The sequence below is a fragment of the Musa acuminata genome, chromosome BXJ3-5 (assembly GCF_036884655.1).
Source record: "Musa acuminata AAA Group cultivar baxijiao chromosome BXJ3-5, Cavendish_Baxijiao_AAA, whole genome shotgun sequence".
Taxonomy (NCBI): domain Eukaryota; kingdom Viridiplantae; phylum Streptophyta; class Magnoliopsida; order Zingiberales; family Musaceae; genus Musa; species Musa acuminata.
In genome coordinates this window covers 4,672,402-4,697,419 of record NC_088353.1, presented here as the reverse complement: position 1 = coordinate 4,697,419, position 25,018 = coordinate 4,672,402, and the positions used below count along the sequence as shown (strand labels likewise).

At 40.8% G+C, this 25,018-nt stretch overlaps 4 protein-coding genes across 8 annotated transcripts; all 4 read right to left on the bottom strand.

Annotated features, from left to right (window-relative positions):
• Positions 1-419: 419 nt before the first annotated feature.
• Positions 420-2,877, bottom strand: LOC135583131 (transcription factor MYB17-like). Of its 4 annotated transcripts, none has more exons than XM_065150654.1 (4): positions 2,495-2,877; positions 2,176-2,333; positions 1,704-1,833; positions 420-1,329 (listed from the first exon to the last, which is right to left on the bottom strand). In XM_065150654.1, the coding sequence occupies exons 2-4, from the start codon at positions 2,306-2,308 to the stop codon at positions 684-686; spliced, it is 909 nt and encodes a 302-aa protein (XP_065006726.1). In that variant the 5' UTR covers positions 2,309-2,333; positions 2,495-2,877; the 3' UTR covers positions 420-683. The 4 variants fall into 4 exon arrangements, with proteins under 4 accessions (XP_065006726.1, XP_065006724.1, XP_065006725.1 ...); XM_065150652.1 differs by having other exon boundaries at positions 2,176-2,336; positions 2,660-2,877; XM_065150653.1 differs by having other exon boundaries at positions 2,660-2,877.
• A 1,134-nt stretch (positions 2,878-4,011) lies between these two features.
• LOC103984492 (DEAD-box ATP-dependent RNA helicase 6) lies at positions 4,012-17,247 on the bottom strand. 2 transcript variants are annotated; one of them, XM_009401999.3, is made up of 10 exons: positions 16,607-17,247; positions 14,850-14,910; positions 13,960-14,194; positions 13,291-13,529; positions 12,335-12,586; positions 12,082-12,262; positions 5,966-6,054; positions 5,538-5,611; positions 5,354-5,442; positions 4,012-4,415 (listed from the first exon to the last, which is right to left on the bottom strand). In XM_009401999.3, exons 1-9 carry the CDS (start codon positions 16,879-16,881, stop codon positions 5,364-5,366), a joined length of 1,485 nt encoding a protein of 494 aa, XP_009400274.2. In that variant the 5' UTR covers positions 16,882-17,247; the 3' UTR covers positions 4,012-4,415; positions 5,354-5,363. The 2 variants fall into 2 exon arrangements, with proteins under 2 accessions (XP_009400274.2, XP_009400273.2); XM_009401998.3 differs by having other exon boundaries at positions 5,334-5,442; positions 16,607-17,246.
• Positions 17,248-18,845: 1,598 nt separating this feature from the next.
• On the bottom strand, positions 18,846-20,856 carry LOC135638982 (short-chain dehydrogenase/reductase 2b-like). Its single transcript, XM_065152629.1, has 5 exons — positions 20,511-20,856; positions 20,153-20,396; positions 19,857-19,931; positions 19,563-19,754; positions 18,846-19,467 (listed from the first exon to the last, which is right to left on the bottom strand). The coding sequence occupies exons 1-5, from the start codon at positions 20,720-20,722 to the stop codon at positions 19,090-19,092; spliced, it is 1,101 nt and encodes a 366-aa protein (XP_065008701.1). The 5' UTR covers positions 20,723-20,856; the 3' UTR covers positions 18,846-19,089.
• Positions 20,857-21,117: 261 nt separating this feature from the next.
• Positions 21,118-24,444, bottom strand: LOC135638983 ((+)-neomenthol dehydrogenase-like). The gene is made up of 5 exons (XM_065152630.1): positions 24,286-24,444; positions 23,970-24,213; positions 22,889-22,954; positions 22,423-22,599; positions 21,118-21,656 (listed from the first exon to the last, which is right to left on the bottom strand). Exons 1-5 carry the CDS (start codon positions 24,333-24,335, stop codon positions 21,276-21,278), a joined length of 918 nt encoding a protein of 305 aa, XP_065008702.1. The 5' UTR covers positions 24,336-24,444; the 3' UTR covers positions 21,118-21,275.
• Positions 24,445-25,018: the final 574 nt, after the last annotated feature.

Here is a 25,018-nt window from a genome sequence, read left to right as displayed (position 1 = left end):
TCTCTCTCTCTGGACGTGCAGAGAAGTAAATGGTGCTCACATGACGCCCAAAGTCCCACCATATTTATTAACTATCTTCCTTTGACTACGGTCTTCTTTCCCCATTGTGGTATATATATATAAATATATATGACATCAATATTTTCTAGTTTAAAGTGTACGCATCTACGTGCAAAGTAGATATAGCTCTATAATAAACGGCTTCCATATACTTCAATTTGGTTACACAATGAATTGTTATAGGTAATTTATATGGAAGTAAATATATTAATTTCTCTTATAACTTTATCGTATTATTTCTTGAATATAATCTATGAATCATCGTCGTCATTGCCTACGGCTCTTCTTTCACTATCTTTTGTATAGTGCTATATCTTACATTAAATTTTCATTCAGTCTGTGCACAAGAGAGACCCAAATGATCGAATATAATATACACATAAACCAAAATGTTCTTAGTGCCACTTCCAAAAGATGCACATCAAACAAAAACGTATGAGATCACTGCAAGTATGGACATCTCCATGGTTACATCATCCATCAACCACAAGCTCGTTATAAATGGAAGCTCCATCCTGGATACCAAAAATATCACCTAAATTGTGGGCTACGCACCACAGAATCTTACGACGGAATCCAACGCCAACACGAACACATGAGGAGGACGAGGCTTGTGGTGCTTGTCATTTGAAGGCAGTGTCGAAGTAAGCCTCGTTGAGGTCGGCGGAGAAGAGGGAGGAGAGTTGCACGGTGAACAAGCCCAGGTCGTCGCCCGCGAAGTCAAGATACAGTTGGTACGCCTCCTCCTCCTCCGTCTCTTCCGCGACCTCGTTCGACCCGATCGAGTCCACGTCCATCCCCGCAGCCGCCGGGTGTCCCACCGTCACGCAACTCTTGCTCTCCGCCTCCTCCCGGGCCGGTGCCGAGCTGCGCGTCGACGCGCAGTCCGGAGAGCGGCGTCGGAAGGCGGCACCGACCTCGGAGTTCCAGATGCGGAGGAAGAAGTCGGGCTCGGCCGCGCGAGGCGGGAGGTCGGAGTCGGGCTCTGAGACGGCGCCGGCGAAGGGAGCGGCGGATGAGGCGGCCGCGGTGGTAGAGCTGGAGAAGAGGAAGGACTCACGTGAGAGGCGCGCCTCAGCCTCCAGTCGGGCGCTCTCCCACTGCGCCATGTGGCTACCGGTCGCGGTGGATGAGGACATGTGCAGGCGTTGGTGGTGGTTGTGGTGGTGGTGTTGGTGGACGAGGAGACGCTTCTTGAGGTGGGTGTTCCAGTAGTTCTTGACTTCGTTGTCCGTCCGCCCCGGCAGCTGCGCTGCTATCGCCGACCACCTGCTTATCCAACACATCACACGCTGTCTCTTCAAAGAAGAGAGAGAGAGAGAGAGAGAGAGAGAGAGAGAGAGAGAGCGAAGATCCGAAGAACAAGGACAGCAATTGGACTGCAGCCGATATTACTACGCGACCGCAATAAATTCGACCGGATCAAATCAAGGGCAATGAAATAACGAAAAGAGACGAAAGAAAGAGCGCAAGGTCCACGCGGTCGAGTCCCACCATGACAGCGAGACGCCCGACGACTCCGAAGTACGTACGCTGCATTCACTGTGACGCGAAGCTTGCCGGGGACGAAGAGATGGAACGCGTGCTGGGTCTTAGATAAGCGAAGGATGACGCGAAGAAGAAGAAGAGATCATGGGACTCACTTGTTGCCGAGGATGGCGTGGAGTTGGATGATGGACTTGTCTTCCTCCGGAGTGAAGGGGCCGCGCTTTATGTCGGGCCGGAGATAGTTCGTCCACCGTAGCCGGCAGCTCTTGCCGCACCGAAGCAGACCTGCACGCATGCTTTTGAGCTTAATGTTGACCGTTGACGTACGTTTCATTCTTTATGCAGTTCGACTCTAATGCTTCATGACATTTCATATTGAGAAAAAATATATACTTTATTTTAGCCCCTTATGTTGCATTAATCATATCATGAAATTCTAAGAGAGAGGGATTATTTGCAAGTGTTAAATTGGGACTGTTAAACTCAATTAATTCTCTTCAAAAAAACATGAAATTGTGAGAATTAATTTCAGATAACTAAAACTAAAAAAGTATTTGCTCATGTACCATTCACACTACTATCTTCATAAGAAAGCAGAGAAGAAGAAGAAGAGGAAAACTGAGGAACCTGCGAGCTTTGGAAGAGAGCGCCAGCTGCCATGGCCATGGGACTGGATGAAGTCGACAAGGATCTTGTCCTCCTCCGGCGTCCACGGCCCTTTCTTCAACCCTTGCTTGTCACAGCATGGAGATCGTCCCATTCCCACTGTTATCGCTCCCAAACCCCTTCTTAAATGACGACAGCTCAGTACAATGCAAGGAGCGAACAAGCAAGGAAGCAAAGAAGAAGAAGCAGGAAGAAGGAAGGATCAAGAGCGCTCGATCTCAGGGTTCTTTAATAACCCGAGAGGGCGAATCTTGAAGCAATAAATGCGACGGGATCTGACCTGCAACAAGGCAGCCCCAGAACCTCAAATCATCTCTCTCCATCACACAGCATTTAATGAGATCCACAAGCATAAAGACACACAGGAAAAGAAATGGGAAGAAAAACCTGGCATAGATGGGAGTAAATGCAACGCAAGGGGAGGAGAGGAGAGGAGGGCTATTACCCAGATGGATATATAGGAGAGAGAGTCGTGAATTGAATGCGAGAGGCTTTTCGCCATTGCAGCCGACTGCGAGTGAGTAAGCCAAGGGAGATAGATGGTTCCGTTTGTGCGTGTCCGTGACACAGTGGACCGGAGTCGAGGGAAAGCAGCACTGGGATCAGGACACTACTTTGAACGGAGCTTTCTTCCTCCTCCTTCCAAGGCATGTGCTGCCATGAATGCGTGAAAGGACAGGAGAGGCAGTGGGGAAGAAGAAAGTCTTCGGCGTTGCTTCTTCTCCGGAGTTGGACTTCGAGGGAGGAAATTGAATGAATGGGCTACTTTACTTGCTCCTAGGGTTTGACGTCCTGTGGACACAGGTCAGTTTACGTGACAATGACCCAAGAAAAAATTATTTGACTCGATCAATATTTATTTATCAGCTATTTATTGATGATTGAAATAAGTATTTTATAGCATGTTTGCCAGGGCAAAATGATTGCATTTATGGCATTGTTTGATGTTACCAATCAAGCATCCAACAGTAGTCCTAACCCCGATCTTAGGCCTATCCATGGTTCTAATTCTCCAAAATAAAAATTCAAAATCAAATCGACAAGAAACGATTTTAAAATCAGAACCGAAACTCCGATTTCGATTCAAACCATTAATTTTTTTAATTATTTTTAATTAAAATTTTATAAATATAAAAAAAATATTTAAAATAATTTAAAATTATAAAACCGACGAATGATTTCGATTTTTCAAATCTAGAAATCGAAACTGAACCAAAACGTAGAAATCGAAACTGAACCACCCGAGACCGATTCCGATTCAAACTGAACCGATTGAAATTTCAAATAAAAATCGATCAACAATTCTGCAGTTTCAAATCGAATCGAATCCCAAACCAAAATCAAAATCTACGATTCCGATTCGATGCTAAATAAAAAAAAAAAGTTAAAAATTAAATAATAATAATAATAATAAATTAGTTCGAAATCAAAAACCAAAATCACTGATTAGAGTATCAAGCAACCATGCGTTCTCACTGAATGTTTTTTTATGAAATCCGAAATAGAGTTGAACCTAAATTATATCCCAAATGTCCTAAACGAACACTTAAATGCCCAACCCAAGTAAACAAATCAATTTTTCATTTTAAATTTTAAGAACCACTCTTATCAAATGAATTTTCTTTATTGCTCGACAAGAAAATTACCAACATCTTTTAAGTACTGACCTGAAGCAACAGCTGAATTCATTTATTTTGAGCAGCTCATCTGGTCCTTTCTCCAGGCCTTGTTGCTGATCATCTACTACAATTGGTTTATCAGCAAACGAGAACATTCAACACATTCTACACAAGTTGATAGTACAAAACCATAAGCACAAACATGCCACGGATAACTTGTTTATGGCATAAACCTACAATTTAGAACAGTGGTTAGATTTAGGCATTTAAACAGACATTTGGAGACGAGAATCCTACTTTGCAAACTTCAACTGTGCGCATTCGGTGCATACAACATGATGCGACTATTATCTCCTTACCAGTACTTGGTTGACAAGAGAACCAAAGTACAGACAATTTAAAGCCTTCTTCCACCTGCGTGTCAAGAGAATCTAATACCCAACTTGACAACACAGTCAAGAATGATCATGATTTGAAGTTACCCAATAGGTATCAGCATAGTCTAAAAATAAAAGCTGATTTTGATATATCCATTGTGCCATCTGCTGCCATGACGGTATGAACAAGGTAATGAGATAAACCCTATATACAAAGAAGGTTGATGTCAGGTAATTAGACGAGAGGACACTGTTACAAAATAATAAATGTGTTTAGTGAAAGGGGAAAATTAGTATCAAATGACCATATGTGCATGCAGTTCAACAAAACGTTTACATCACAAGTATGCATAGCTTGCTCAGAGGATTAAAAAACAAGATGCCAAAATTCAGAATTAGCAAAAAGAAAGAAAAAGAAAAATCTAACAGAGAGCAAAAAGATCAGAGCATATATTAGTTCACATTCTTGATGATCAATAAGAGTAAAAGGATATACAAAATTACTTTTTATTTCTTAACAAGGACCAACGTTGGTGGATAGCCTTCAATGCACATGTCAATTATACCATTCTTGCAATCCTTTGCACATGCACATACCAACTTAGACATCTTTTTCTCATTTCATCCAAAATCAGAGATACATCCTAATATTTGCAATATTATAATTAGTGATGCACCTTTTAGACAAAGTAACTAATTTACGATAGTGGTGTGCGAACTGAGAAATAGAAGGTAACCTAACAATGGAACTATAGAGATTGATTTGCTCATTCGTAGTTTGAGCAATGATTGCTTAATAATGACAAAAGACCCAAGTACCCAATACCCAATAGTTGGGCATTACAACTTTTATAGTATGCTTCTTGGTCAACAGTAAATCTATTTAACCATTAAAAGACAGACGCTTACAAGCTGCCTTTGGGTGACCTATGCACTATCATTATTGACATCTCATTCAGTATTCATGAAATGCAAAGATAGGCAAAAATGTATATGTGCAATCAGACAAGGATCTGTTTCTATTTCATGCTATCATAAATGGGGCCATTTAGAAATAGCAAATAAGTAAGAGACTTCCACACTTGACATGCCAGTATTTACAAGTATTCTTCTAGTTATTCACCATGAAAGGCCAGACATAACTTGCTGTGGTTCACGTGCAGTATATAGTGCGATCAATCTGCGGCGGAATCTGTTTTATTTCTGCTCCAAGTTCTTGCTCAATCCTATACCTGTCATAAGGCAATTAATTATTGTATTTCAGAAAAGAAGATGAGGGTCAAATTAAAAGTATATTAGCATATCAAAGATTGATAAGTGATCATACAGATTAAAGCGATCCTCATAGGTGATCAGATTGATGGCCAAACCAAGGTGACCAAATCGGCCTGAACGACCAACCTGAAATTGTCCAACAATAATAGTTACTCTTGGTAAATTGGTTTAAACATAGACTTTTTTGTCTTCAGGATCGAATCAGAGAAAAATTCCATACAGCAAAAGCATGCAACAAACAAGTAAACGAACAATTCCGAGATCAAAGTAATTTAGAGACATGCAAGTACAAGCAAACTCAAGGTAATCATCAATGTCGACAATTCAATAGAGCATGGGTTCTAAGAGTTCGATTTATTCTTAGAACTGGATGAAGAAATGCTATTGGATGACCAGTTCATGATAGCTTACATGTCCAATTGAATTGACATTCATAATTAAGAATTTTAACTTAACACACTAGAGAATCAAAGGCCATACCCTGTGCAGATATGTTTCAGAGTTCTTTGGAAAATCAAAATTGATGACAACATTGACAGCTTGAATATCAATTCCCCTTGTAAATAGATCTGCAAGACAAGCCAAAATGCCACAGGGGAGAAAAGCATTTTAATAGCAGGTCACATAAAATGACAACAGAAACAATTTACTACATATAAGCATAACACAAATTGGAACACGGACTTAGACAACACCAGCTGTGGTACAATGAGTTGCTTGTACAAAGTGTCAATTGACAACAAAATAAAATTAAACAACTAAAACATGCTCGGTCAGAGGAGAAACTGTGGGCATAGACAGTTTCAGCACAGGATGCCGGATAACAATTATGATCAAGGTCACAACTGATCGGCATATATGACCATACGATACAAGTAGTGATTTAATGATCATAACAATTATGATCAAGGGCGCTCGCCTAAGCGCTCGGGCAAGGCGAGGCGAGGCGAGGCTCAAGCGCCTTGTGTGTACACCAGGCGACGCGCTTCAATGATGCGCCGCCTAGGCGCTTCGAGTGAGCGCCCGACTCTATTAGGCGAACCGAACCGATTTAAAGCTGGTTCGGTTTATAGTTTCTTACCGCAAAACCACGCTTCACGCCTGCGCGACCCCGAGGAACCCTAGCGCTCCTTCTGCCTTAGCCGCCGATACAACAGACCGAGCCTTCCTCTGTTGTCGACGGACAAGTTCGACGGCCCCCGTAGCTTCCTTCTACTGTCGCATCCTTCCATTGTCGAGGGAGAGGACCACAAGTTCCTTCGCCACCGACGGACTGTCACGGACAAACTTCTAAACAAGGTGTTTGATGTAATGCTTATGTATGTCCGTGTCTTTTGGCATGTTCATGCCTTGTACAGCATGTAAAGGGGCGGCCGAAGGCTTAATAGTCCTATTTTAGTTGGGTTAGTGGCCTCTTTAGGCTTGTAAATAAAGGTTGTGTCATGTTGACACGTACGAGAGATTCTCGGTCTGTAATGGACCATTTTACCCTTTGTTGTGCCACTGTTCAGAGCTTGTAAAGTCTGTTTGTAATTTGCATTGTCTATGAAGTGTTTTTCAGAGATGTTTGCTTGTGGATCCCGATTGAGGCGTTCTCTCTAGCTCGTTCTCTCTTTTGTTGGTCCTAAGGGACAATGGGAGACTTCGGGGAGGCTGACCCTTGCGGACGGACACGCAAGGGTGCCGCACGACTTAGGCAAAACCAGCTAAGTCCGTGACATATGGTATCAGAGCGGGACAAGCACTCATAAAAACACTTAGCATGCAAACGTGGGGGACCTAGCGGGGCTGCGTTGAGGGCAGTCAGCACACGCGCGACCGTTTGGGGGAAAACGGGCATGGAGATGTAGGGAAAAGGAGTCGCTTAGAGGAGCGGGTATCCGAGATTGGCATTCAGAGGAATGGCCAACCCATCGCGCAAGAGGCACCACGAGAACAGGCAAGCTTGGAAGAATGTGGAGCGCACAAAGGTTGGGATTGCTGAGTTTGAGCTACGGCTCAACGTTGACAACTATACTTGATGGTGCTCAAGGCAAGTGAGGCGCTTGGTAAAGGATGAGACCATCCAAGGTGGAATGAGTTGCTCAACGACCAAAAGAGTTATGCAAAGCTCACAGAGGTGAGGGGAATTGCTAACTCGAAGAATTTGGTACTCATGCATGGGCTTGTATGCGGACGATGGAATGTTCGTGGCCATCCCAAGGCGACCGAAACTCGGCGCCATAGAGCATTGAAACTTTCTCTTCGGCATGTGAAGGATACGTCCGTAGGAGGCTGAAGTGTGCAACGAGTTCAGCATGTTGCTAGGCCTTGAGGGGTGCAGCGGGGACTGTATTGACGGGGAGTCGCAATCTAGCAAGTGTGTTTGCAGGAGGCAGAGCAATGCACAGTTTGTTCAGCAGATCGGAGTAGTCCAAGGGGATAACTTATCCCTCCAACGGGATAGTTATCCAGGAGGGATAAGTCCCGGCTCTCCAGAGGGAGAATCATGTGAGACGGACCACACATGTTGAGGAGGAGTACCTCAACAAACAACAACTCCACGAAGCTCGATGGACTGAGCAAGCGGCGAGGAGTCGTCGCATGATCTCGCTTGAGAGAATGCATTGGTGGATGCATTGCGAGATCAAGTGGGGGAGCGACCCAAAGCAACTTAAATGAAGGTACACTTGGAGTCGATATGGGGATCGGACTCAAGGGAAGGCTGACCCGTGGAATGGTGGGCACGAGGGCCACCATCGACTCAATGCAAAAACGAGGAGCGGAGTAACTTGGGTGTAACTTGGCGAAGTACCCGAGCCGCATGAAGGGAGCCAGCATAGAAGTTGGAACATGGAGTAGAGGCACAGTGCTTTCCTTAGACAGAGGTCAAGGACATGAACTCTTGCAGAGGCAAGAGTAGGATCATGTTGTTCCATGGGTCCTTCATTCTGACGGAGCGGACTCATCTTGCATGGTGCCAAAGACGAAGGGAGCTTCGGAGCACATGCACCTTATCTCGAAGAAGCATTTGATGGAGGAACTAAGGCGACTCAATTTGCGGAGGCGAAGTTGGGTTCAGAAGGCCTTAGCATGGGGCAAGAGGACGCAGAGACGGGTACTCTTGAATAATATGCCACAGTGTTGCCATTCGAGTTGCTATGAAGGAAGCGGTGTGCAGCGGAGATTGTTCTGGTAGGGGTAGAGGCCCAGGATCCAGACAATGGTGCACAAATTACAGTGAAGTCGGTGGACTTCAGGAGCTACTAGGCGACGGACTGTCCTAGAGCGGTGCTTCATTTAGGTGTGACCCAAGAGTGGGTGGATGAAGGTCGATTGCCAAAGTAGCGAACAAAATCGAAGGTGGAGGAGACCCTGCGATGTATTGGCAGAGGCCACACATGGAGGGTTCACAATTCGAGTTTATTCCACAAGGATCAGAATGCAATGGAGATGTCACCAGGAGATGACATGATGCAGCGGATCGTGGTGGAACAGTTCGTGGCAATGCGATACACACGACATAGTCCTGGGAGGGACTAGATCATATGGAGGTATGATCGGGAGCTACTGGGAGCTCCACTTCGGTGAACAACACGACGGCAAGAAAGGCTATGGGTTCAAGGAGTGAAGGCTATGGTACCGCAGAGGCGGGTCTTCCGTGCGTGCATCGAATTTTGCATCGGATGAAAACCTTGGTCATCAGCATATGGGGGCTAGGTTCCACCAAGGGAAAAGTTCGAATGCAAGTACCAGTGAGTCCCATGGGAGGGACTTGATCATGCAGAGTTATGATCGAAGTAGCTGGAGAGTTGGACTGCTCCAGAGCTCATATTCGCTTAAGGGAGCCCGGCAAGTCAGAGGACAAGGCCGAGTAAGCGAACGTTGCTACCAAGGAAGCTAAGGAGAACAGAATCGGTGCAAACCCTATAACGTGATGGCAGAGGCTATGCATGGGAGTTGCAGTCTGTCTTTCCATCGACCAAACGGACTGCTTGGAGAACACAGAGGTGTTGAAGCAGGGGGTCGAAAGGGGCGAGGAAGCGACGATGAGTCCAGAGGGACTTAGCTACCCAAAATCAAGCATCAGTTAGAATGGAGGTGGACTCAGAGGAGTGCCACGGAGACATATCTACTGATCGTGAAGAAAAGGGATGCAGATGCGAGGCGACGGATAGTAGGGCTATGGGCATGGCAACGCCATGGTACCGCAGAGGCGGGACTTCCGTGAAAGTCATTGATCCCTTGCTCTCATGGAGGGAGAGCGCTTGGTCGTGAAAGAGGCCGAGGAGGTGGAGAATGCAGAAGCAATCTCCAAGTACCAAGACAAGGCTGAAGGGCAAAGGCCGAAGAACTTCGTAAGACCGGTGTCAATGTGCTTCTCATCAAGATAGCCGAAAGTGAAGGACTTCGGGTCATGCAAGAGTGCATAACCAAGGAACGAAGCAGGCAGTACGCGGTGCTGTACCTTTGCTACTCAGTGGAGTAGGCGGCAGGGTTGATGGAGAAGACGGTACAATCCCAGAGGCGACCAAACTTATGAGAGAACTACTCCAAGTTGGGGTGACAACTTCCTGCATTCCATAAGTTCAATGGCATTGAGAAGGTGAATCACAGTAGCTAACTCAACGCAAGGAGTGCAAACACTTCATGTACTTCAGAAGTGTGAGCAAAGAGCAGGCGAAGGCCAGTAACCAGCTCGATGCATGAAGTACAACCTTGAGGAGGCGAGCGAAGTCAAGTAACCTTTGCCTTCTCAACTCTTAAGAGAATGGGTGAAACTGAGTACCCCAATTCTCTTAACTATCCAGCAGAGGAGCTCTGCATATGTTCAAAGACCCTTCGAAGATAATGAAAGACAATAGTTGTCAAATCCTCACCAACGATGATCAGTGCTACTGAGAGTAGATTGTCCGCTTCATTTCCCAACGAAATGTCAATCGAAAGCGGAAGTGATGCGAACCTACTTGGATGTGACAACTAAGTGAAGGAAGAGTCAATGAGCAAATTTTGTGGAGGAAGGACCCAAAACTTCAGAAGTTTGCGAAACGATGCTCGTTAAAGCTCCAACAAGCATCCACCTAGTTCAAGCAGCATGAGGAATTTGAGAGACTGGCGCAGTAAGGATGGTCTTTTCCTTCATTTGGGGGATCTGCAGGAATCAACAAGGATCAACACAACTCAGCCAACCCCACACCAGAGTTAGAGTCATTGGTGAGTTGAAGCAGCATGGCGGATCAAAGGTTCGACTACTCAAAAACAGCAGCGAAGAGCAGCAAGGAGCCAAGAGGCGCATTGTAGCTGGAGCAGAGGATTGAAGACTCAGCAAAGGCGAGGAGTTGCAGTGTCGACAAAGGCTTCAACGAGGACGTCGAAGGAATAAGTGGGGGAGAATGTCACGGACAAACTTATAAACAAGGTGTTTGATGTAATGCTTGTGTATGTCCGTGTCTTTTGGCATGTTCATGCCTTGTACAGCATGTAAAGGGGCGGCCAAAGGCTTAATAGTCTCATTTTAGTTGGGTTGGTGGCCTCTTTAGGCTTGTAAATAAAGGTTGTGTCATGTTGACACGTACGAGAGATTCTCGGTCTGTAATGGACCATTTTACCCTTTGTTGTGCCACTGTTCAGAGCTTGTAAAGTCTGTTTGTAATTTGCATTGTCTATGAAGTGTTTTTCAGAGATGTTTGCTTGTGGATCCCGATTGAGGCGTTCTCTCTAGCTCGTTCTCTCTTTTGTTGGTCCTAAAGGACAATGGGAGACTTCGGGGAGGCTGACCCTTGCGGACGGATACGCAAGGATGCCGCACGACTTAGGCAAAACCAGCTAAGTCCGTGACAGGACGCCCTCTAGAGCTTCTGTCACTGCTACCGCTGCTGTCCGCAGCTTTCACCGCTGCCACTACTATTGTTCGCAGCTTCCGCCGCTACCATTGCTGTCGTTCACAGCCCTGCTGCTATCTATGTTACTTAACATTTTTTCTCCCCCATCTAACTTTAAGTAATATACTGTTAATAGTATCTTAAACCGTTGTCGCTGTTGTCGTTCGCAGCGCTACTGCTATCTCCCTTTGTTACTGTTAATAATTTTTTCTCCCCCCTCTAACTTTAAGTAATATACTGTTAACAGTATATTTTAAATTTAATATTTTATTTTAATTTAAATAATTATATTTGTAGTTATATTATTTATTTTTATATTTTAATATTTCAGAGAAATTTTTTTCTCCTCTTCTAACTTAAGTAATATACTGTTAACAGTATATTTTTAATTTAATATTATATTTTTATTTAAATAATTTTATTTTTAATTATGTTATATATATTTTATCTTTTAATATTTTAGAGCGTCTCGTTTCGCCCGAGTGAGCACATAGCGCCTCGGGTGTCTTGGGACCTTAGCGTCTTTTGACGCCTAAAGCTTTTTAAATCATTGGATACAAGATAAGTACTATGAATTAGGTGCAAAAAAGTCACAAACCATGTCACTGTTTGTGCATGAACTGCATTCATTTGGATGAGAAAAAAGCTGGCAGCACATTTCTAACAATTAATATAACTAGTCATCTACATGATTAATCTCATACAAAAAATTAGACTTCAAAAAAAATACCATACCTGTGCAAACAAGATTCCTGCATGCTCCATTGCGGAAGTCGTGAAAAACACGATTCCTATGATCTTGCAGCATTTTAGCATGGATGTAGAAGCAGGAATAACCAAGCTCAGTGATCTTCTTTGCTAACAGCTCCACTCGGTTAACAGAGTTACAGAAAATAATAGACTGGTTAATTTGAAGCTGTTAAAAAAACATTGTTCTCAGAACTATGAAAAACACTCCAAATACAAAGTACTACAGTTGAAGGCAAACCTTTGAGAAAAGGGTATTCAGGCAGTGGACCTTCTGTCTTTCCTCGACAAAAGCATAGTACTGTGTTATTCCCTTCAGTGTCAGTTCATCCATTAGATTGATAATATAGGGTTTTGGAAGGTATTTGTCTTTAAAATCTTTGACTGTTACAGGAAATGTTGCTGAAAACATTAAAATCTGCCGATTGGCAGGAAGAAACTGAATAAGCTGCTCTATCGTTGGTTGAAACTCAGGAGACAGTAGTTTGTCAGCCTGTGAAATGAGAAAATGTTAGTTGCCATTAGAAAAGAGAGAATAGAGAAGCAAAATAAGAAAAAAAGATAAATGACATGATAATCTATAAAGGTCACACGTTTTCTTTAGCAGTCAGCATGCATTGCTAATGATTAAACTGTAGGTTGAAATGATTGGTAAATTTCAAAACAAATGAGTAGAATAGGCTGAAGAAATTTAACTTGCAACCTTCTAAAAGCACAAACAATCTTTCATAAATAACTATATCACACATCAGAAAATAATATTCTTTGCCTTAGAAATACTTCATTTAGTTTGTATTGTAAATGAATGATCAATGTCCCAATAAAACTAGATGGTAAAATTTCTTTTTTCCAATGCTTAACAGAGAAAAAAACCATTTATAGCAACACACATTCCCATGCAGTTAGACAACCTTCACAAGCAGATTAAACCAAAGTAACAGTGCACAAGACAGGTTCTCAAACTATATAAAATCCAAGAAACAAAAACAAAGAAGGAAAAGAAAACCAAACCATCTTATGAGAATCAGATTCGTGAGAGATATGCCTAAGAACAATAAAGTATCCTATGAAAACCTATATTTTCACTTTTTGCAAAAAGATGTGCTAAGAATATAGGATTCTGGGGTGGCACCTTTAAAGACCACACAAAAATTCCCATTGAAAATAAAAGAGTTAGATTAAGTTTCAATGCATTACCTCATCCATAATAAGCATTGAACAATCCTTCAAGACACAAACACCTTTTTTCGCAAGGTCAAGTATTCGACCAGGTGTTCCAACAAGCAGGTGGACAGGTTGATATAAACGCATAATGTCATCCTTCAAACTGGTCCCTCCAGTACTAACCATAACCTGGATCCTCAAATGTTTTCCAAGCTCCTTACAAACTTGTGATGTCTGTAGCGCTAACTCTCTTGTTGGAACCAATATGACAACTGAACAGAAAGAACTTGTCAACCATTAGGTACAGAAGATAGGAGATCATGATATTTTTGGTCAGAATACAAAATTCACATATATATGTTGCACATGTGATCATGAATTCATGATACAAACTAGCGATGCAGATCAAGTATGACAAATTAGATATTATGCACATCAGATCTGCATGAGTAACATTAGAAGAAATGATCCTAACGAAGACTATATAAATTAAATTCAAAATTATAATACTTAATAGCACACAGAGCAAGATTCTTTGCAACTAATAAAGAATACAAGATAAACAAATACATTAAGAAAAGGGCAGATCAGTGGACAAGTCTTCCAGCAATATGGGGTCTGGCACAATGGATAAAACTTAAATAAATTCTGCAATACGGAGGAACAACTTCTGCAAATAACAAAAAGAGTACAATGAGAAACCTTGAATAGCGTTGCAATCTTGGTCAATTTTTTCAAGTGCAGGAATACAAAATGCAGCTGTCTTCCCAGTCCCATTTTTAGCTCTGGCAAGAATGTCACTGCCAGTGAGTGCAATAGGAATGCTTTCTTCCTGAATAGGTGAAGGCCTTTCAAAACCCTTCTCATAAATTCCCATAAGAAGTTCCCGCTTCAGAAAATAGTCCTCAAATTCGTTTCCTTTAGTTGCAGTCACATCCTGGCAAAACAAGCCAACATTTTTACAGATATTAAATGAAAAAGACCTGACAACCAATAGATACTAGAGCCAACTAGTTATTACACATACTTGTTCTACATCATTGACAGATGAATAACATTACTTTGTTATACCAACAATGAACTTCGTAGAATCTTTAAGAATAGAGCAATGTAAAATGAGTGAAAACATACAACAAGATAGTTCCCGTGATCATCATAAAAGAAGTTGGTGATCATGAAGCATAGATGCAAGTAGAGGATAACGCAATACAGTGTACTGGTGCGCAATATTAAAAAAACTAATACACAATGCACCAAAGATATGACCATAGAAAAATCTAAATAGATCATATTACATATATACAAGAAAACATACTATTCTTCTGTCGTAGATAAAAACTCTGGTACTTGTTTATTATGATAAAATATGTAGTTACATTTTATAATATACCAAGACAAGTGATTAATCAACTTCCTTGACTAAATATATTAATCATCATGGAAAATTCACATAAAAAGCAGCACTTTCACAAATCATAAGTCTACTGGTAGGACAACTTAGGTAGACAATACTTCATTCAAAAACAAGGAACTCCTAAAATCCAGTATTATTCCCTTATCCTAGTTCATGAAAAGATCAATGTGAATTTGACCTCTGTCTTGTAACGTGAGTCAGCAGGTGGTATCTTCAATTGTGCCTTCCAATCTTGCAAGCTGAAACCATCAAATTAAAAATTAATTAAAAGAACGAAGTGCTGATATGTGTTAACTGATTTTGTAATGAAGAATATTTGTGTTCTCATGTAAATTCAAAAGTTAACATGAAAAAAATGTGAAAAAGCAGTAGCTGAAACTATAGGTTTTCAGTATGTACGTATTTATTTTGTCTCATTTTCAAGAGATGAAGCATGCAGGAATCTGGAAGATTTCAACAAGTATTCTATTATCCTAAGACACCAAATTCCTCTACATATAATCAGGAAAAGTTTTGCATTGCTCTCAGTAACACACTAAACACAGGCAAAGTCTTTATCCAACCAGAAGGTTGCCTTGCAGCTATATTAGTCTAGATAATTGCACACTGATCACCCAGAAAGTCACTACTCTAATTCTGTAAATATGTTTCTTCTGCTGCTCCTGGATTAATTTACTTACCAATGGAATAGAAAAAGGTGTTCTCCAGCATTATTTTTTCCCAAAAGACCTACAAACTACATCAAGAAGTAATGTCCCAACTATTTGGATACAGCTACATAGATCTTTTTCAATGACTAAGTTCTAAATGGTTAAGATCCATGCAATATGTAACACATCATCAATGTGTTTCCATTAGTTAATGGCAAGTATTTAATTTCCCTAGTAACAGAATTCAGGCATAGATGCATGTCCTTCCTTTTCATGATTCAAATTATAAAAAAGAAAGGTTATTTTGGTTTAGTTGATTGCGGAGGAAATACAACAATAGCATTATGAGCTAAAATTGGCTTTGTTAAGGAAAACGTGACCAATGCATTCATACAACAAAAAGGAAAAACAAAGACAAGGACTTATCTAAAGTTCTACAACAAAAAAAGCTGGGTCACCACATGCATAAAAAAAAAACCACACCAAGAGAACTGCTTGGTTAAAACACCAATAAATGAGACATCATCAAACTAAAGGAGAGAAATTCACACACACACACACACACACACACACACACACACATACATGCACATATGTGTGTGTGTGTTTTAAATCAGGCAAACAATATCATCATTTTTATCATTTTAACATTTTTAAAGAGTTAAGATAGAAGATAAAAAGAAGAAAAACCTAGATGAGTTATGGAATATAGAAGAGAGAAGGGAAAGAAAAATTGATTCTTCTTTTCTAAATTTCAGTTGTCAAGATCTCTTCATCAATGGAAGGTAGATAAAAATGGGGGTGGGGGTTTAGAAGAAACAACCTCTCTCTCAACTAAGGATTTCGACTTTCAATAGTCAATTACTCTATATATTTCCAAAACCCTCAACCAAACAGGGTTGAGGCCAATCAATTTAATTCATTTCGAACATCCTGAATTTGCAAAGATACCACCAAAGAACAAGCAAAACATGACATACATATGTTATAAAGCTTGCCTCAAACAGAAAGCAAGATTTTATCCTTTTCCGCAGCATTGGAGAGTGAAAATTTAACTACGCATGAGATCAACAAAATTGATAATCACACACGATGGTAGCGTCCCAACAAATGCCACCTATTAACGAAAACAACTAATCACCAAGCAATTCATTGATTCTCCAAGTAGTTCCAAGTATGCAATAAGAAACAGACAGAGAGAACTACAATGGAAAAGATAAAACTACAGAGAGCAACAAAACAAAACCCACAATTTCACTCAAAGATCCTTCCTTTCCGGTTTTACCTGGAGTCGGTCGCCTCAGATTGAACCGATTTCATTACTTCGCCAGCACCAGAGTCACCTCCTACCCAATTCCTTCTCGACCACTGCTGATGCTGGTGCTGGAATTGCCGGTTCGGCTGGCCATTCCCCGGATTCCGCTGCACATACTGCTGCTGATGCTGATGCTGATGCTGGTGCTGTTGAGGATTTCTCGCATAGAAACCAGGATTCGTGCTCGCGCCACCCCCTCGGCCATTGCCCATGCCGGGCGGCGGAAATCTACCTCTAGGGTTCATCTCCGACTTCCCAAGCCGATCAACAAGTGAGAACAAAATCGAAAAGCAATCTCTCGGCAAAAAATAAGAGAGATCGATGAAGATGGACAAAGAAAACAAATTGCGACACAAGGGTTGGCCGATCTGCAAAAATCCAAACGAATCTAAGCGAGAAGGGGGAAGATTCGGCTGACTCAGGATTGGTCGGGAGGATCCCCGCAGCGCTATAGCGGAAGGAGCACTAAAGTTCGAGGGATTACTCGAAAAGAGAGATCTCTCTCTCTCTCTATATATATCTCGCAGAAGGGAACAACCTGGGAGAAATTGAAGTGAAGGCAACGATTTCTGTCCTTGCGAGAGGTCTTCTTTTGTTCTTAGGGCAACATGATAGGCGAAATGACGCCGAAACCGTCGAGTATTAAAGTTGAACCAGAAATTGCCTGCCACGTGTGTCTCAGGTGGGAAAACCCAAAGCTTACGTCTTCAACTCAAATAAATTATATCCTTTTTGTGGCATAAAAATAAATAAAAATTAAATAAAATGACTTATTTTAAAAAAAAAATAAATAAATTTACATTATATCAAATATTAAACGTCGTACATAACTCACACAGCACTAAGATATCAAATAGCAGGCATAATCGATTGTGGGGCTAATTATTTTGTCGTTATTTTTTTAATATTTTTAATTTCTAAACTTAAAAAAATTATATTAAAAAGTTTATAATTATAAAAGTAAAATATTTAATTTTATTTATTCATCCATTTCATTAATAAAAATTTAACACATGATAATTTTAATATAATAATTATATTTTTAATGATAGTGTTTTTGAGGGTCGTAGATGAGTTTTATGATTACAGTGTTGAGAATGATAAAGCAGCGGGTGAGAATGATGGAAACTTCTTTTACAGCTTCGAAGGAGGAGGATGAGTAGGAAGAGCGATCGGTGAGAATACTTGTCTAACTGCTTGACGCAGATTGTCTCCCATTCGCCTTCACCCACACCATCATCTCTCGATCAGGTTTGAAGACGTCGAGATGCTATGACCAAGACTCGAGAATGGCCAATAGAAAATATTATCCTGATTCCACTAGGAAATTGCCATCGAATTCAAAAAAAACGAGGCCAAGACCCCTGCTATCTTCCGAGTGCAGCAATGTGAGCAAAGTCCAAATGTTGAGCATATAGCCCCATTATTCAGCTTATAGTGGACTTTAATAACCCATAGCTCTCTCATTTAATCTAAACCCTAACTCTTTTAACCATGAGGTGTGATAGTTAGGGAAAAAAAAAGGGGCAGTAGGAGCTATGAAAAAGAGAGAAGCAGTCATAGTAGTTTGAGGGCAGAAAAACAAGAAAAAAAAAAAAAAAGGGAAGAGACAAGGACAATGCAGAGGCTGTTCTCAATCATCCAAATAGTCATCTCAGGTTAGATCAGATTTATGGTGGATTCATGTTGTAATCACTTGTGAAGATTTTGAATATTATGCATAATGACATAATCCTTGTATCTCAATTATTTTCTCGTAATTGATGCTTGAGATTTTGGACAAGAGACTCCAAGAATTATATATTCATTATTTTTATAATATATTTTTTTTGACTTACCACATGGTTTTTATCCTTCCGAGATTTTTTTACATAAATCTTAGTGTATATTTTATTATAATTTCTGTTTAATTTTACTGCAGCATGCTTGTATTTATTAGTATACAAAATTCTTTTTTTATCCCATCACGAATACGGTCGAAGTCCATCTCTACCAACCATTCAGAGTAGGCGAAGTAGAATTTACCATCGATCGCCAAGATGTTGGAGGTCGCAACGAAGTCATATTCAAAAAGCATCCATTTCGTATCTCCGATCCGGTAGAAGAAGACGTTCCCTTGGCTAAAGAATTTTTGGTCTTTCAACGTCAAGACGACGCAGACGGGATCGATTGGAGAGGGCGACTGTTTGAACTCATGGATTCATATAGGTGGAGATAAAACTCTTTTAATCCAATACATAATCATTGACAAAAAATATTCTCGAGTTTTCCCACTTTTTATCTATTAACTCTTGGAAAAGACAGGCATAACATAGTGGAAGCTCCCATACTTCTACACACACTGGTGTTGGGGGTTGCGTTGCAATCAAGATTTGCATGAGCTCCTAAAGATCCATCTATCCGCCTTAATGTACTCCTACCAATAGCATCATCAAAGATGAAGCTTACATGTTTCAGAAGGATGAAGCTTCAGTTTGGTCAAAGAACAAGCCAGTGGCACTGTCATGATACCCCAAGGCCAATAGCACTGGTCCTTTAGCTCCTTCTTCCACTGTCAAGATCCCGCTGTTCCAGTTCAAGTCAGTCTTGACAAAGCCAGGATTCACACAGTTAATGCACAAAGCAGGGTGAGTCTTTGCAAGAATCCTAGTGTAAGCATTGATAAATACTTTAGAGACTTTATATGCAGATGCCATGGTTGGCCAACCATTGGAACCCAGCAAATCATCCTTGAAATCCTTCAGAAACAAAGTTGACAGTTGATCAAGTCTCTCTTCTGTCAGGCAATCAACATCTGATAGCTCCTCTTGTAGCCTTTCATTTGAAATTACCTGTACAGAGTAATAATGGGAAGAGCAATTTGAGAGCTACTGAACAATAGAAATTGTTATTGGACTCCATAAAAACAAAGCTATTAAAAGGGTACCCTGAGTTGCCCAAGGGTGGATGACACGTTGATGATCCTTCCTGAAAGAGATGATTGGAGAAGGGGGATGAAGGCTTTAATGACAGCTTTAGCACCATAGTAGTTAGTCTGTAAACAAGTTTCTGCCATCTCAAAGGATTGAACCACATGTGGCTTCAGCCAATCTGGTATATCACCTGTATCTTGGGTGTTCTGCAGACAGGCAAACTTCATTTAGTTCATCTTCAAAAACCAAATGGTTAATTATAGCTGCAACCAATAAGCAAGATATGTTTGATATTATTGCATACATACCTCATCATCTGTGGGTTTTGATGCTTTTAGAGCATCCATGTCCACAGTTAATGCTCCAACTGCTGCATTATTCACCTGTGATATGTAAGCAAGCTGTTAGACACTTCAAATGAATTCTGGAGGTATGTCAATTGTAGCTAAAAAGATCATAGATGAATTTTACTCAAAATAATTGGAAGACTTCAATATTTTCTTCTGTAAAATTCTTTAATCTTCCTTGGAAATTTTGCAGTTCAATTAGTATGAACTTATCATGAAGTTAGTATCATGATTGCTATTTGAGAGAGTTTTCTTACCAGAATGTCAAGCTTTCCAAACTGAGTCCTTATGAAGTCAGCCAAGGAAGCAATGCTAGATGCATCAGTCACATCCAGCTGGTGAAAGATGATATCAGAAAGCTCAGAGTCTCTCATCTTTTCCAGAGCTTCCATTCCCTTTGTCTCATCTCTGGCAGTCAGTATGACCTTTACTCCATTGAATGCCAACTGTCTGCACACCTCCAATCCAATGCCCTTGTTGGCTCCAGTAACCACTGCAATCCTGTAAAAACAAGTAGCACTGGATTCAGAACATGCAGAACTAATAATTTTTCTTATCATTCTTCTGACCAACAGGTCCTGTAACAAGAATAATTCATGTGAGATCGGGAAGTACCAATTCTGTCTTGGGCTGCAGATGCCTCCTCTCATATCTGATGGCTGATAAAAGAAGAGAAATGGAAAATCTGGAGAGTTGTTTTGATCTAGCTTGGCTTTGGTTGTAATAACAGTAGCAGCCAAGGTTACATGTACCTCTATATCCATATCTCTCCAAGTTCTAAGCTTTGCTAGCTGACAGTCAAGTTTCAGAGAGTTTGGTAGCTTCATGAATTGAATGTGGGATAAAAGAACTGTATCCTGGTGGGAGGTGCCGTTGGATTTTCCATTTTTCTCCCTCAATTGATGAGCCTAACATGGATAGATTCATAAAAAAATACAAGAATAGATGTAGCTCTGTATCCATACCAAACTCTCAAGCTCTGAGCTGTGCTAGCTGACAGTCAAATTTCAGATGGTTTGGTTGCTTGATGAATTGCAAGTGGGTTGAATCTAGAAGAATTCAGTTCTAGGTTGTGCTGCAACCTGGATTTCTCTTTTTTCCCCCTCAACTGTGCTTTTCTTTGTCAATAAAAGGGTTCACCAGCAATTGGATAAGAAATCATACACTGACATAAAAAATTTCCTTGGAAGCATTTTGATGTTATGTATGCCAATAAAAGATGTATGTGCGTAAAACGGATTATAACTGTAACAAGAACTTTCAGCAAGTATGTCATGAAGGTCTAAGGATCACCAAACTTACACATCAGTGGTAAAATAGAAACAAAAGAAAATTACATCACATAAAACAAAGCTGTTTTCTATATTTCAGACTATAAATTTACTCAAATGATGACATTTCTTCCAGATCATAGAAGTGTCCTGATGGGCTGCCATCAGGAAGCATAGCCAGAAACACAGGTCCTTGAGCACCTACTTCAACAGGCAGTTCTCCAAGGTTATAGTTTATGTCTGTTTTGACAAATCCAGGGTCCACACAGTTGATACAAAACTTGGGGTACTTCTTAGCAAGGATCCTTGTGTAAGCACTCACGGCAACTTTAGAAACCATGTATGAAGATGTTCTGGTTGGCCAGCCATTTTCTTGCAGCTTCCCTCCCTTAAAATCATTTAAAAAGGACTGCAACAGTTCATCTAATCTATCTTCTGATAGAACATCAACGTTCCTCATCTCTTCTTTAATTTTACTGTCAGGGATATACTGAAACAACAGCATTAAAGAAGAGAATGAGAATAGCAGAAAAAAATATTCTACTTTCGCAGAAGCTCAGAATGGAGGAAATTTATTAGATTGCAAATTTATGAATGGACAAAGGTGTCTTGTAGTCACAGAACAAGCTTCAATTAGAAGCCAGAGAGGTTCAGACTAAAGAGGGACTTGGACTCAATTAGTTATTTCGAACTGTCCATTGTCTGTCCGTCAAAATTTTCGTTTGTCTTGTGTATTTGAGTATTTGATATAAATTATATTAGTTTCTGGAACTATACAATCGTATGATTTTCTGGATAAGAAAAGCCTCCAATTTGCTTGAACTTTAAAATCCCTGCCAAACCAACCATTTATAAGGCATCAAAGAGAGCAAAGTTGAATGGCATCATATCAAAGAGAAACTATGGAACATAACAATCTCTCATTTTAGAAATCAAATTTGGCATATGAGCTTTGGAATATAAAGTAGATGATGATCCATCTTACATGCGACTACGTAACAGAGGAAATAAAAAATAAATGATAACCTGATTTTATATTTTCTCAGAATATGCTTTCCAGTAATATCTTAGGAAGTATTTGGCCAATATAAATATGATTTCAAAATCCAGGTCCGTGGTCTCATCGACCTTGGATGACAACTCACAAAGTTCTACAAGGCGTCAGAAACAAACAATTGTTGTTTTAAATAGCGGAACTAATGATGTAGACTTACTGTAGCCATTTAAGGATGACAAGTATTTCATGGATGACATACCCTTAGTTTTCCGTAGAGTGAGGAAAGATTCACTATCCTTGGTGATTGCGATGACTGAAGTAGAGGAAGGAGTGCCTCAGTCACTCTCTTCGTTCCGTAATAGTTTATGTTGAGGCATTCTTCAGCCATGTCGTAAGTCTCTATTATTGCATTTCTCAAGTCTGTTAAATTGTTTGGCTGCACCAAACAATTCATACAAGTTGATTACCACATATATAAAATACAACCTTAAAAATACAACATATATGACACCAAAAAACACCACACAGTAGAAAAAAGAATCACAAAATGATTTCCTGAATAGAGAAAAAAAATATACAATTTAAGTAGGTGTTATGGGTTTTGAGGCAAAATATTTCTAGATCAGTTTCATAACATGATTATTGTTATTTTTTTGGCAAAATTCAAGACAAGTTTCAAGGTATTCTACATGTTTTAGGTGATTAATTAAACTAATTTGGCTTACCACTTGCACAGAGGAACCCAAAATCTGAGGATCTAATCCTACTCCATGAACTGCTGCATTGTTCACCTGGAGAAAACAATTTCCAGAATGAGAAATTTACAGATGAAAGATACTCATGAAACTCTACTTAAACATTTTGTAAGATATGGTACGTTTTAATCTTCCACTGCTCATGACTCACTACAAGACAAACTTCATAGATTAAGGCAATTGGAGGTAAGCCTCAGATACAGCATTGATAGGTGAAGGAAACTACAAGAGTTTAAACATATAATAGCAGGAGATGGTAAGACAGACAGGTGAAGGAAACTGCAAGAGTTTATACATATAATAGCAGGTCATCAGAACACAAGAAAAAGACAGTGAAGCCGAATTATTTTATGATTTCCAGATTCTTTTAGGGATATCCTTATGTTCATCTGTTCACATAAGCAATACAGTAAAAGTAAGAGGCAACAACCAATGAAATAAATGCTGTTGTAAGTGGAAAACAGCAAGAACAATGGTGGATGAAAAATAATAATCCAAAACAGAAGAGATGCAGAGAACCAGGTGATATATGTTGCATCTCCTAAAGGTTATTCGGAGATGAAGCAACCAAATTGATCTGATGGAAATCTCACATCCACTAGAGAGTGGATGCTGGGAGGTGTCTGAATTGATATTAGAAATTGCTTTCATTGGTTTACATGTTGTCTGTAATCCACATCTTGATTTTAATATGTTGGACAATAGAATTTTTCTTCTATTGCTGTTGTGAACTTTAGGTTCATTTTTAACTCAGCCTTTTGTTCTCTCCCTGAATTGAATCCAAATGACTCCTCTGGATGCATAGAGCAGTCTGATGACAATTCAACCACTTAAGATTGAGACAAACAAACTAAAACATTTAATCTAACCCAAACAGTACATCAAAGACAGTGTGTCAGTTGATATCCTCCTGTGTCATGATGTGAGCATGGATCTAATACGGTAGACAACCATCTATCCTTTACCACAACGGTAACTGGAATTTGATGCATGTTAGAGAGCCAATTACAGCAGTGTAGGCTATGGTTAGGTAAACCATTATGTTGCTTACCAGTACATCAAGCTTCCCAAACTGGTCATGGATGAAACCTGCCAAGGAAGAAACACTAGCGGAGTCAGCCACATCCAACTGATGGAACAGCACATCAGATGCACCCGAAGCCTGAAGGTTTCTGACAGCCGCAAGTCCCCTCTGCTCGTCTCTGGCTGTTAAGATGACCGTCGCGCCTTTGGACAACAGCTGCCGGCATGTCTCAAGCCCAATTCCTTTGTTGGCCCCTGTCACCAGTGCGATCCTGCCGCAGAAAGGACCAGGATGTAAGATTAGGATGAGGCACTCGAGGGAGCTGCAGTCGAATGGATCACACCTGAAAGATCGGATCCTTTGGGAGGTTGGTTTGTGGGTCGTCCCTTCCATTTCTTGTCAGGGTTGCAAGCTCTCCGAGGAGAAACAGGAGACTTCCTAGATCACTATTTCCGATCGTTGACTTCTCACCGTTGAAATTACAGTCGTCCCCAGGGGCAGAAATATTCACTTATCGCTTAAGACATGACGCTAAAGGGTAAGAGTCTCAAATGAGTTATCTATAGACGTCAACATCTTCCAACCAGAGAATCCTTGACAGTGGATGTCTCAGACCGAGCCGATTCTTCTTGCTTTGCTGTCCCTCCAAGCGAGAGAACTCAGTTGCTGCCCGGAGAATAAGAGGCGGTCCCTTCTCCTCTCGAGCAGGGAAGGAGTGCCGGGAGTCGGATGCAATGCCTCAACAAGTGCCGTCGCCCGGCTCGACCCCTGCAACGCAGCGGCCGACAGCGACTGCAAGGCACAGTCGACCATGCCTTTTCCTGAATGCAAGAACTGCTACCTCTTCCTCCTCCTCCTTGCTGTCTCAAAAGATGGGTAGCTGAAAACCAGCTCTGAGCAACTTGCACCGAACCACTGTGGCCTTTCTGAGAGCATGAGGAGCTTAGGTTTTACTTGCTGAGTTGAAAGAAAGAAGGTAGACAATATTGATGATGCCCAATGTCTAGCTCATTAGATGAGATGGAGGTGCACTAATAGGCTTCACCAAGATTGAAGGGCGACATTAACTTACATGA